The 13,427-nt window shown below is 36.7% G+C and overlaps 1 protein-coding gene across 4 annotated transcripts in view; it reads left to right on the top strand.

Moving 5' to 3' along the window:
• Window positions 1–617: 617 nt before the first annotated feature.
• The window catches only part of FEM1C (fem-1 homolog C), a 59,953-nt gene continuing 47,143 nt past the window's right edge, over window positions 618–13,427 (top strand). For 2 of the 4 annotated variants that reach the window (XM_023746732.1, XM_023746761.1), the window contains exon 1: window positions 618–1,503. In XM_023746732.1, the coding sequence (XP_023602500.1) occupies window positions 960–1,503 (544 nt within the window). In that variant the 5' untranslated portion in view covers window positions 618–959. The remainder of the gene's footprint in view (window positions 1,504–13,427) is intronic. The other 2 variants (XM_023746784.1, XM_006081138.3) reach the window with 2 other exon arrangements.

Raw genomic sequence — 13,427 nt, forward strand, 5'->3', positions numbered from 1 at the left:
GGCGGGCTGGAGGCCGCCGGCCGGTCCGCCCGCCGGGAGGGGGCCGTGGTCAGTGGAGGACCTTGGGGAGGGGCTGCCCGCGTCCGGAAAAGGCCGAGGTGAAGGTTCTGTGAGGTGAAGGGGCGGCTGAGGTATGGGGACCTGCGATCCCTTGGGGGCGGGGGATCAAAATGGGGCGGGCGAAGGGAGCTCCGCGGCGGCCGGATTTCCTGAGAGCCTCTCGGAGTTTTGGGAGGCGAGAGAGCCTTGCGGAGGGGGGGCTCGGCGCCGGCTGGCCCGTGGCTGGGTGGGTGTCTGACTTTTTGTTCCTCCACGACACCCCTTCTGGCCACCATGAGGCTCCCGGCATCGCGCCCTTGGCCGGCTCTGCCCTGCGGACGGGAGAAGGCGCCGTCCCGGACCCGCGCCTCACGCCCCTGTCGGTCGGACTCTCCCCGGGCGTGTGCGGCACCAAACTAGAGCGAAGCTTGGCTAGAGAGGAGCCGAGAAGCCGGGCGCCTGTTAGTGCTTACATTCACCATATGTAGAGAGGAGTCCGCCTCCCCCCGAGCCGTTCGGGGGTGTGTGTACCTTTGTGTGTTCTTTTTCACCTTTTGGGCGGTGGGGGGTGGGGGGGTGTCGGTGGCGTGGTAGCCCCTAAACTAGGACTTTTCCTCCCCACAGGAGTAGAGATGATGAAAAAAACCAAAACAGTGTTTTTTTGCTTTTACCTATGAAAAAATCAAAACTGTTTTGTTTTGTTTCTTCCTTTCTCCAGTTTGTTGCTCTGGTTGTCAGATGTCGGAAGGCAACAGGACAGAACATACTCTCCGTGTTTTTTTGTGTTTTTTTTTTGATATCCGTCCTGGGGTTCTGTGATGAAAAGTGAACTTTGGTTCCTGTGACTCGTGCCTGTGTCGATAAGAGCTGAGCTTTGCATTGAGGGATAAATAAAAGCACCGCCTCCCACCTGGACATAAATGGATCTGAAGACAGCCGTGTTTAACGCAGCTCGCGATGGCAAACTCCGGCTTCTCACCAAGTTGTTGGCCAGCAAATCCAAAGAGGAGATTTCCTCCCTGATCTCTGAGAAAACGAACGGGGCCACGCCACTCCTGATGGCGGCCAGGTATGGGCACCTGGACATGGTGGAGTTCCTCCTGGAGCAGTGCAGCGCCTCCATAGAAATCGGGGGCTCGGTCAATTTTGACGGCGAAACCATCGAGGGGGCTCCCCCTTTGTGGGCCGCTTCTGCCGCAGGACATCTGAAGGTGGTCCAGTCTCTGTTAAATCATGGAGCATCTGTGAACAACACGACTTTGACCAATTCAACCCCTCTAAGAGCTGCCTGCTTCGATGGCCACTTGGAAATAGTGAAGTACCTTGTAGAACACAAAGCTGATTTGGAAGTGTCAAACCGGCATGGGCATACCTGCTTGATGATTTCATGTTACAAAGGACACAAAGAGATTGCGCAGTATTTACTTGAAAAGGGAGCAGATGTTAATAGAAAGAGTGTTAAAGGTGAGTTTCGCTTTTTCATTTGAATTTTTGTTTACCACTTATTTTCTGGAAGTTTGGTACATAAATATAAGCAGTGATGTTGAGTCAGTCAACACTGACTTGTTTTGATTAGGTATCCCTTCCAGTATAACCTTGTTGATGTTTCTCTGTTATTTGATAACATTGAACAAGTGTAATAGAAAGACCTCTGTTACTATGTTAAGCAGCATTTTCTGTCTCTTTTTCAAATAACTCCTAATTGCTGGCAAATGCGTTCTTCAAAGTTACAGAGCATGTTAATGGTAGTTGGATCTGAGCCATTAGCTTGTATTTCATCTTCCTCAGAATATACTTCAATATATTATGTTTCTCTTAGCTTTAATTTTTGTAGAACACTCTTGGAGTAAAAACTATATTTAGTGAGTCATCTTGTTTATCTTAGGTCGGCATTTCTTTTGTTATTCTGTCAGGGAAGGCTAGGGCAAACTGACCTAGAAGGATAAGTATCACTGGAAAAGGAGAAAAATCTGTTCCCTTATTCCCTATTTATTGTTTGGCCAAATTTTTTTTAATAAAGAATATGTATTAAATATAGCAAGAAAGAAAACAGATTTTTTAAAACTGCTAACAATACTGAGAGCAAAACAAGGATTAGGTTAAACAAATGTGGATTTGTTGGCTAGCAACAATGTAAATAACCTTTGTCCACAAAAGTTAAGGTTTACAATGGAGTATAATTTCCAGCAATTGTAATAAATTTAAAACAGCAAATGATAGTTTAGAATTTTTTTAAATTCTTAAAAAACAACTGTCCTGATACTACAATTTTTATACTTGAAGACCTATTTTTCTTATACATCTATTTATATAGCAGCAAAATAATTCACTGTCTAATGAAAAAAACTATTAAAACTTAAAAGTAGCATACATACATGGTAAAAAAATATTCAAACAGCACAAATTGGTTTAGTGTTTATAGTGAAAATTAAGTCCTATCACCCCTGATTTCTAGACCTCCAACCCACCCGTGACCACTATTTACTGTTTTTGTGTGTGTCCTAGAGATAGTCTATGCAAATACAAGGATATGCCCCTATATCAATCTCACCTTTCCTCTGTTAGTTGATACATACTGTTTTAAAAAAAAAATTCCAATTTATCTTGGATGTCATTCAACTCCAACACACATAGCTACCTCAGTCTGATTCATAGCTACACAGTACTTCATTGTATATAATTTATTTATCTATTCTCTATTGATGGACAGTTCTGTCACATCCAATACAAACAATGCTGCTGTAAATATTCTTGAACAAAAGTGTTGCACATTTGTGTGAAAGTAGCTGTATTGTAAATACTTAGAGGTGGAATTGCTGAATCAAAGTATATGTGCATTTATCACTGAATAGTGTCTGATTGCCTTTCAGACACTCTAAACTACACAGTATGGGGCATATAGTTACTGGATATATTTATTGAAGTTAGTATCATCTTTTAAAAAAAGATTTGTTATTAAAGTGATTCAGACTCATTGTGATTTTTCTGAAAATGTTCTTCCCAGAGGAAATATAAAAATATCACAAAATCCAGACATTTAGAGTTAATCCTTCCAAGATGTTTCTGAATTTTGTGAATAGATATTATGCAATTTTATTTTATGTCCTCTTCTATAGCCTGTTTTTAGCTTACTAGGTGTTATCTTTTTTTTTTTTAATATATTTTATTGATTTTTTACAGAGAAGAAGGGAGAGAGATAGAGAGCTAGAAACATCGATGAGAGAGAAACATCGATCAGCTGCCTCCTGCACATCCCCCAGGTACATGCCCTTGACCGGAATCGAACCTGGGACCCTTCAGTCTGCAGGCTGACGCTCTATCCACTGAGCCAAACCGGTTTAGGCACTAGGTGTTATCTTTAATGCCATTAATTATAGCTCTTTAATTTCAATAGCTGCATACTCCTCTAATGGAATTTTATGTTGCTTCTAGCTTTTCAGTATGATACACATGTTCCTGTTAGCATTCTTATATATGTTTTCAACTGTTCCTGATTGTCTTTGAGATAGGTTGTTAGGTCAGAGGACAACATGACTTTTTAAACACTCATCATTTTTAAAAAAACACTTATTTTTAATAGAACAAATTGCTGCTTAGAGACCATATTCATACTAGGAATGCTTTGAAATCATAACTAAAAGAGGGTTAAAAGGTGTGGCTGCTTGTTTAGGCTTGTTGGATTTTTTGTTTCTTTGTTTTGGGTTTTTTATTATCAGCCTAATGATGAACAGATTGTTAATAAGTTCATATATTTAAGTAAAATTGGCGTATGTTTTAAACTCTTATATATCATTGGAGAGATGAGTACTGGTACTATTTCCCTTGTGTTTTTCAAAGCTGCTTTATATACTCCTAGAAATAGAGTATTTGAGAGAACTATATTGTAAATAGCTCATTATTTTGTGAGCATTTTTCTTAAACTCTGAACAGTATTTGACTTGATTACCTGTGCTATTTTAGAAGAATATTCCTTTTTAATCACTATCGTATAGCTGTGTATATCCTTCCTCTTTTGGCCAATGGTCTGCTTAGTCTAGAGTCATTTTTCCCCCAGTGTCAGTATCATATATTTATGTCTCTAAAAAATATACGTAGCCCCAATTTTATATACATATATATATACACATACATATATGTGTATTTTATATATACAGGGTGTCCCAAAAATGTATATGCACTTTGAATAATTATTTATTCTAATGGGTTAAATCTGAAAAAGAAACATCAATTGAGCTTTCAGCTGTTAAAGTGTGTATACATACTTTGGGGACATCCTGTCTATAATATATATTGCTCTGTGTGTGGTACTCTGCCTTTTCATGGTGCATTTTAATTTCAACAATGATTTTTAATGATTGTTGGGGCAGATTAAAGTACATTGCACCCTCTCTCACTCTGATTCTGAAACTTCCATTCTCTGATGATCACTCTCATTGGCTCTTCAGATTTTTTTTTTTTATGGGTTAAAGGGTAATAAAAAAGCAGGGATCAGTTGAAACTGAGGCAGGAACACTGGAGAAAGATCCGAGAGAGCATCAAGGAGAATCTCCCCCCCGCCCCCCCACTTTTAATCCCATTTAGAAAATGGAAAACACTGATAAGACCAGGGATAAAATGGAGAGAGAGGAAGAGAGAGACATATCCATGGGCTGCCTCCTGCAAGCCCCCTACTGGGGATGGAACCCGAAACCTGGGCATGTGCCCTGACCAGGAATCGAACCAGTGACCTCTGGGTTCATGGGATGACGCTCAACTAACAGCTACACTGGCCAGCGCTCTTAGGAAATTTTATATGTCAGCTGTTGGAAATGATTTTGAAGAAAGAAAATGCCAATAGATTATGCTTAGTCTGCTTAAATATAAAATGTATGTGACTTCTATATTTCTTTACTTTTTAACATGCAGTTGGCATTTGAATATATTATTTAACCTCTATCCATTACTTTTTAACAGGCTGTTGGCATTTTAAGCATATTTTGACCTAAGGTGGAATTCATTCATTAATTGAGAAAGCATTTACTGAGTCCCTCAGTGTGCCAGGCTGTTAGACTTAGGATATATAAAGATGAGTAAGACAAGATATCCAGTCTTGGATTCCCTGCCCTTGAGGAGCTTATAGTTTGATGGGAGAGACAGGTTCATAAGCAGATACTTAAACCACAATATGGTAAGTGCAACAGCAGTGCTTTCTTTTTTTGGAAATACTTTATCCCTAAACAACTCATTCCCTTAGGGGACAGAGGGTTCCTCCTTTTCCCTTGGTATTCAAAAAGGGAAGAAAACCTTTGAAATATTTAGAGAAACTTCTCTAGTTTAGCCCAGTTGATTTTTGAGACAGGAGAGTTGTTTGCTATTTAAAACTACAGACCCTAAATCAGAAGCGATTATACAGGCCAGTCTTTGAGCTGTCACATTGATCTCAGCCCTATATAGTTGTCATTTTTGGCTTTCTTTTGTTCTTTTTTTAAAATATGTTTTTATTGATTTCAGGGAAGAAGGGAGAGGGAGAGGGAGAGGGAGAGAGAGATAGAAATACCAATGATGAGAGAGAGAATCATTGATTGGCTGCCTCCTGCATGTCCCACACTGGGGATCGAGCCCACAACCTGGCATGTGCCCTGACTGGGAATCGAACCCTGACCACCTGGTTCATAGGTCAGTGCTTAACTACCAAGCCATGCCAGCTGGGCTCTTTTGTTCTTTATTATTATTTTTTTAAACTTAGAATGGGACTTTGCAGATCTATGGTAAAGTTACTTAAAGCCCTTCAGTTCTGCTTTTATACCAAAATTTAACTGGTAAACGAGCCGCTGAAAGTGATTGAGTACTACAGATCAATGGAACAGCTCTGAGTTGGAATTGGGGAGGCTGGCCCTAGAGGACACACCGTCCTCATGCATGGGCCAGTCATTTTAGATACCCAAGGTAATTAGTAAACTGGTAATAAGATAATTACTGTGCATTTTCTGTAGGCAAGACATTGTGTTGAACATTGTGAAGGCTATGAGAAGATACAGGACATCACATTTGTTAATTGCTAAAGGAATGGTATAAATCTATGCTGTAGGACTTACCTAGACTTCATGGACAAGTTGAACTGGGCCTTGAAAGGATTGTTAGGGTTCAGATATGCAGAAGAGATTTGATACAGTTCTTAAAACTGAGGAAATGGCATAAGGAAAGACACATTGAGAAGTATGCTTGGAAGGCCCAGGAATTGGAAGGTAGGTGTACTGTTTGGACCAAAGGGCTAAGTTATAAAGGATATTGACTTCTAGGTAAAGATGTTTGATTTTATTCTTTATGCAGTGGTAAGCTAGTGAAAGTTTTCATCAGAGGAATAACTGAGATTTTTTTAGAGAAACCCATCTAACTACATTCTACTTAGCTTTTTGAGGTTAGATGCCTGGTGTTTGTATCCATGCATTAGAAAGAGTATCTGGCCCATGATAAATATTTAGGAAAAAGGCTTGTTGAATGAATGTCTTGGACTTAATAGAAGAAAGATTATAAGTTACTTGATAGCAAGGACTCTGTTTTGTAGTCCTTTCAATATGGAAATAAAAACATGCATGAAAAATTATCAATAATTGTGAAAAATGGGTGGTACAGGTGGAATTCTATAGGGTTTAGAAAAGGGAGAAATCCACATAGGCTCATGTTAAGTGTAGCTAGCATGTAAGGGTTTGTAGAGAGCTAGTTCATGCAGTGTTTTTATTTTATTGAAACTTTCTAATTTATAAGTAAGTATAAAGAAGAATACATTGAATCACTATATACTTATCACCTTGCTTCAACAATTATCCACATCTGCCAGAGTTTTAAAAAATGTGTATTCTCCTCTCCTTTTGTTTTCTGCAGTAGTTTAAAGCAAACCCCAGGCAATACGTTATTTCTCTCCCATAGTATAGGCATTTTAGGGTATAGATGTATTTCAGTCAAGAAAATTTTAAAAAGGGAAAGATTATATGTATATAATCCATGTTCATTCTTTTCCCTCTTGTATCTCCTTGCACACTTCCCTGTATCCTCAGGGAACTTGTTATCCTAGTTGGAAAGCTAAGCTGTAGATGATGTGTAAATTGAGTTCAGTAGGAAAATAGTGGAGATTGGATTTTGAAAAGTGAATTCTCACAGAATTGAAGTTGAATTGAAATGAATAGATCATTTGCACTAACTGCTATTTCAAGAGCTGTAGGCAACACCACGAATTGAAGGCAGAGATTAAGTTTTACTTAATGACTTGTGGGTACATGTGGTTCTCTCACTGAGTTCATCTGTATCACATTTTTCTAGATTGATGAATTAAATTTGTTTAAAACAAAATTCTGGAAGCCCTTGGTATTCTAGAGATTTATGCTACTGAGACATCAGGAATCTATGTGTTGGAAGATGGAGGTGGAAGTGGTGGTGAGAGGCCCAAGTAAAGAAGTTACAAGGATGCAAATCTGACTGAAACATCTCTTTCTCTTTTTTCTCTCCCTTTGGGAAGAGCTACAGTTGAATAGAGTGAACTATCGAGACCAGAAAGGAAATTTTAATGAAGTTAGAATTATAATGTTGATGCTTTTATCAAGTTTCATTGTGTAATTTTTATTAAATTATGCTATTATTAGTTGTTTTAGTCCTGATTCCTTAGCTCGAGTGTGCTTAGCCTTGAAAATTCTACTTACTTTCAAGAGCCATTAAAAAAGGCAATTTTTTATCCCTAGTTGAACTGCTTACCCTTTTCCCCATCTTTACAAGTAGTTCTCTTATGGAAGCTTAGTCCCAGCTACAAAGTTGAAGAAGAATGATGCCAAACACAGTAGGCTAAAGTGGTCCTATTGTAACAGATGTGGGCATTTCCAGACAAATCTGTTAAAATGAAAGACACTTTAATTGCTGCTTCTATAAGTCAAAACTTACCAAAAACACAGGTACTTTGACTTGAAAACAGCTCTCACATACCATTCACTGACTTAAAGTGTATAAATCAGTGGTTTTTATTTAGTATTTTCACAGAATTGTGCAACCATCACCACAGTCACCTTTTCACCCCCACCTACACCCTCGCAAAAAAACTCCATATCTATTAATATTCACTGCCATTTTCCCCCTCCTCCCTCATCCCCAAATATTACTGGTTTTAGACAACCAGTAATATTTCTGTCTCTGTCAATTTATCTGTCCTGGATATTTCATATAAATGGAATCATAATATTGGTCTTTTGTGACTTCTTTTATTTAGCATAATGTTTTCAAGGCTCATTTATTTTGTAGCATTTCAGTACTTTATTTCTTTTTATTGTTGAATCCACTATATAGATATATCACATTCATTCATCAGTTGACGGACATTTGGGTTGTTTCTACTTATTGGCTATTAGGAATAATGCTGTTAAGAATATTCGTGTAGAAATTCTAAGGATGTATGTTTTCATTTCTCTAGCATAGGTAGGGATAGAATTGCAGGGTCACATGGTGACTCTCTGTTTAACCTTTTGAGGAACTGCCAAGCTGTTTTCCAAAGTAGCTGCACCATTTTACATTCCTATTAACAGTGTAGGAGGGATCCATTGTTTACATACCCTTACTAACAACATTTGTTATTCCCCTTCTTTTTAAGATAGCCATCTTAGTGGGTGAGAAATTATATCTCATTATGGTTTTGATTTTTATTTCTCCAATAGTTAATGACTGAGCATCTTTTCATATGCTTATTGGCCATTTGTATATCTTCTTTGGGGAGTGTGTACATATCCTTTGCACCGTTTTAAATTGGGTTCTGTATCTTTTTATTACTGAGTTTTAAGAGTAATTTATATATTCTGAATACAAGTTCTATAACATATAACTTGAAAAATTTTTTTTCAACATTTTGTGGATTTTCATTCTTTTGAAGATATTTTTTGCAGCAATATTGATTATATTTTACAAACTAATTTAAAAATATTCGACTGTGGGTCATTTACTTAGATTTGACTTAAACAAGAAAATTGGTAGGAATAGATTTCAGAGTTTACTGATACTCTTTACTAGATAAACAGGAACTTTTCTGTGGATCAACTGTGTAATCTAGTTGTATAATATACCCTGTGTCTGCTATGGCATGTAAGTATTTAAATTTAGAGTAAAGAAGAAGAGTGAAGTTTTGTTTCTGTATGGTGTAAAATAGGGCCATGACATAACTCTCCTTTTAAACTTATATTCATATCACTTGATAGCGCTATTAGATATGTTAGCTATATGACAAATATATATAGTAAGTCCTCAATGTCATCAATAAGTGACTTTAAGCAAAAGGATGTACAATGAAACCAATTTTACCTTGGGCTAATTTTTATAAACAAGAGTTAAGTTCCTAGGACATCTCATCAATGTTATAATTAAACAATGATGAATGAAACAATGTTATTTGAGGACCTGCTGTATAAGATTCATTCTTTGTTTCCTTGCTGCTCAATTAGCAAAGGCCAGCAGTATAGGCACCACTTGGAACTACCTCTAGATCACTGACTCGGATCTGCATTTTACTGTGATCCTCTGGTGTTTGTACACTGAAGTTTGAGTAGAACAACTTTTTTTTGTTTGTTTTGGTTTTTTTTGTTTGTTTGTTTTTATATATATTGATTTTTCACAGAGAGGAAGGGAGAGAGATAGAGAGCTAGAAACATCGATGAGCAAGAAACATCGATCAGCTGGCTCCTGCACATCCCCCACTGGGGATGTGCCCGCAACCCAGGTACATGCCCTTGACCGGAATCGAACCCTGGACCTTTCAGTCTGCAGGCCGACGCACTGAGCCAAACCGGTTTCGGCATGAGTAGAACAACTTTATGTGACTTAAACTAACAAACACAAAACTTGAACTATGTGAAGACTTTACAGGCAGTGGAATCTGTTGAATTGATATTGCTAGAAAAAGTAATTTAAGTTATAACAAACATTTTGTATTTGTTAAATATTTTATTGCCTTATGAGGACAATTTCGTTTCATTAAAAAGATAAATTCTGTTTACTCTTTGGGAGTGGTTTAGAAATGGACTGAATTCTGATTCTGGTAAGTAATCTTACCCAAATTGAGATATTTATAAATGCTCTGTTGAAGTTTGTCATAATTTAAGTGGTTGATTGATAACATTCAGTTGCAAACAATCATTTATTTATCATTTAGTCAAACCCAAACCATCTGGTTTGGAGCCAGGAAACTCTTGGGATCCAAAATAGTTTTCACTCAAAATACTAATATGTTTCAGATTGCTTATTTAAAAAAAATCTTGATCACATTGCTATGCACCTAAACTATTACAATTCAGCATGAATTCCTATTTTTTCTGTGCCTGCTATTAAGAGATTACAGGTCTCTTTAAAATTATAGCAACTAAGATTGGCCCTTTAGGTCTTCTTAATGAATACTACCATGTTTTAATGCATGAGTACTTCCCATAATTTCCTTCCCTTAATAGCCATCTCAGAAGTATCACAATGAATATGGCTACTTAAAAAACACACACACACACACACAAAAACATTTTTTTTTTTTTTTTAAATTTCAAAGAGGAAGAGAGAGGGAGAGAGAGAAACATCAATGATGAGAGAGAATCACGGTCAGCTGCCTCCTGTATGCTCCCTACTGGGATTGAGCTTGCAACCAGGGCATGTGCCCTGACTGGGAATCGAACTGTGACCTCCTGGTTCATGGCTTAACACTCAACCACTGAGCAAAACCGGCCAGGCAAATATGGCTTCTTTTTATTCTTCTAAATGTTCTTAACAGTATTTCTATGTTAAGTTATATAGTTGAAAATTAGTGTATTTGGATCATACTATTTTAACTTCTACAACAATACTTTAACTGAGTTAACACTTAGGGTACTATTATCTTGAGTTTTAAGAATTGTCCATTTAACAAATATGTATTTTGAGAAATCATAAAAATTTTCCATTATGAATTCAGTTTCAGAAATTTAATTTTTTTTCCAAATTAAATTTTTCTTAATTGAGAATTATATAATACAACACTTACCTGTTTTTTAGATAAAGGTAAGTTCATTTAATATTATTGCTTAATATCCTTAATTTTATCTAAGATGCCTGGTAGTAGTTATTTTTTACTTTGTTTTCTATTTTCATTGTCTTTCTCTAAGGATACAAAAATAAGACATTAAAAGGTGGAGATACAAAATTTTTGAAAGTGCACTTATTGCATTGTGGGAACATTTGTAAGGGGCATGTAAACCAGAAAAAGTTCCGGAATTAAATTTTTCAAAAGTGCTTGATATATATTATTATGCACCCAAAGTTTAAATCAACGAAGTTACCTAACTAAAATTAAATATGATTTTATTGGTCTTTGGCATGTAACTTAGCATAGACTAGTCACAACATAGTAACTTATTCAGCTTGTTATATTTTTTGCAAGAACTTGCATTTAATACTTATAGCATATCTAACACTCTTTAATGAAACAACTGATAGAGCAAAATATACAGCCATATCTCATCCTATTGCATTTCACTTTATTGCGCTTTGCAGATACTATGTTTTTTACAAATTGAAGGTTTGTGGCAACCCTGCATCAAGCAAGTCTGTTGGTGCCATCTTTCCAACAGCATTTGCTCACTTTGTGTCTCTGTGTCACATTTTGATAATTATCTAATATTTGAGACTTTTTCGTATTATATTTGTTATGGTGATCTGTGATCATTGATTTTTGATATTACTATTAAAATTCTTTCTGAGTGCCATGAACCATGCCAATATGATAATGAACTTAATAGATAAATGTTGTTGGTGTTCTGACTACTCCACCAACTGACTGTTCCCCTATCTGTCCTTCTCCTGGGCCTCCCTTGTTCCCTGAGACTCAACAGTATTGAAATTAGACCAGTTAATAACCCATTAATGATCTCTAAGTGTTCAAGTGAAAGGAACAGTCACAGGTCCCTCACTTTAAATCAAAAGCTAGAAGGCATGTCAAAAGCTGAGTTAAGTTGAAAGTGAGACCTCTTTGCCAGTTAGCCAAGTTATGAATGCAAAGGAAAAGTCCTTGAAAGAAATTAAAAGTTCTCCAGTGAACACAAATTATAAGAAAGTAAAACAGCCTTAAATGCTGATAGGGAGAACGTTTTAGTGGCTTGGATAGAAGATCAGACCAGCCACAATGCTCCCTTAAGCAAAAGCCTAATCCAGAGCAAGGCCTTAACTTTCTTTAATGAAGAGAAAGAGAGAGGTGAGGAAGCTGCAAAGAAAAGTTTGAAGCTAGCACAGTTTGGTTCGTAAAGTTTAAGGAAAGAAGCTGTCTCCATAACATAAAGGGCTGATGTGGAAGCTGCAACAAGTTTTCTGGAAGACCTAGCTAAGATGATGAAGGTTGCTACATTAAACAACAGATTTTCAATGTAGACAAAACAGCCTTATATTGGAAGAAGATGCCATCTAGGACTTTCATAGCTAGAGAGAAGTCAATGCCTTTTGCCTTATTTTAAGAACTTGCCAGTCACCCCAACCTTCAGCAACTACCACCCTAATCAAGAAGCAGCCATCAACATCAAGTCAAGGCCCTCTGCCAGCCAAAAGATTACGACTTGCTGAAGGCTCATATGATGGTTAGTGTTTTTTAGCAAGATATATTTTTAAGTTAAGGTATGTGCATTGTTTTTATAGACATAACACTATTGCACACTTAATAAACTATAGTATATTATCATAACTTTTATATGCACAGGAAACAAAAAAAATCATGTAACCCGCTTTATTGTGATAATAGCTTTATTGCAGTGATCTGGAACCAAACCTGCAATATTTCTGAGGTATATCTGTATACAGTAAATATAATAGACAACTTATCATTTACTAATCTCAGAAACGAACATAAATAGACATGTCATAAAAGAAAATGAAGTTTGTGAATAGACATGGAAAATGTTCTATATAACTAGGTATAAAGGTAATATAAATTAAAATTCAAAGATTGATTCCAGTGCTAGAAAGAATACTATAAAATTGGAACTTTTGAAATATTTTATAATTCCTTTGAAAGTGAATTAAAGGTGTGTTAAGCTATCACATTTGTGATTCTGTTTTAAGGTCGGCATTTTTTTGTTATGTGTTTATTGAAGTATAATTTATATACAAATAAAATCCACCCTTTTTAGTATATAGTTCTATAACTTTTGACAATTATATACTATAATTTAACTGTAATCAACCCCTCTTCCAATACACACTCCCTGGCAATCATTGGTCTGTTATCTGTCCTTACAGTTTTTAGGCACTAATTCTAATAGTGAAAATTCAGAAACAGTGTGTATGTCCATTAACAGGAAAGTGTTCATGTAAATTAGATGTCCATTAACAGGGAAGTGTTTATGTAAATTATGACATGCCTCCTTATTTGAACTTTC

This window comes from Myotis lucifugus, unplaced genomic scaffold, assembly GCF_000147115.1.
Source record: "Myotis lucifugus unplaced genomic scaffold, Myoluc2.0 scaffold_0, whole genome shotgun sequence".
Taxonomy (NCBI): domain Eukaryota; kingdom Metazoa; phylum Chordata; class Mammalia; order Chiroptera; family Vespertilionidae; genus Myotis; species Myotis lucifugus.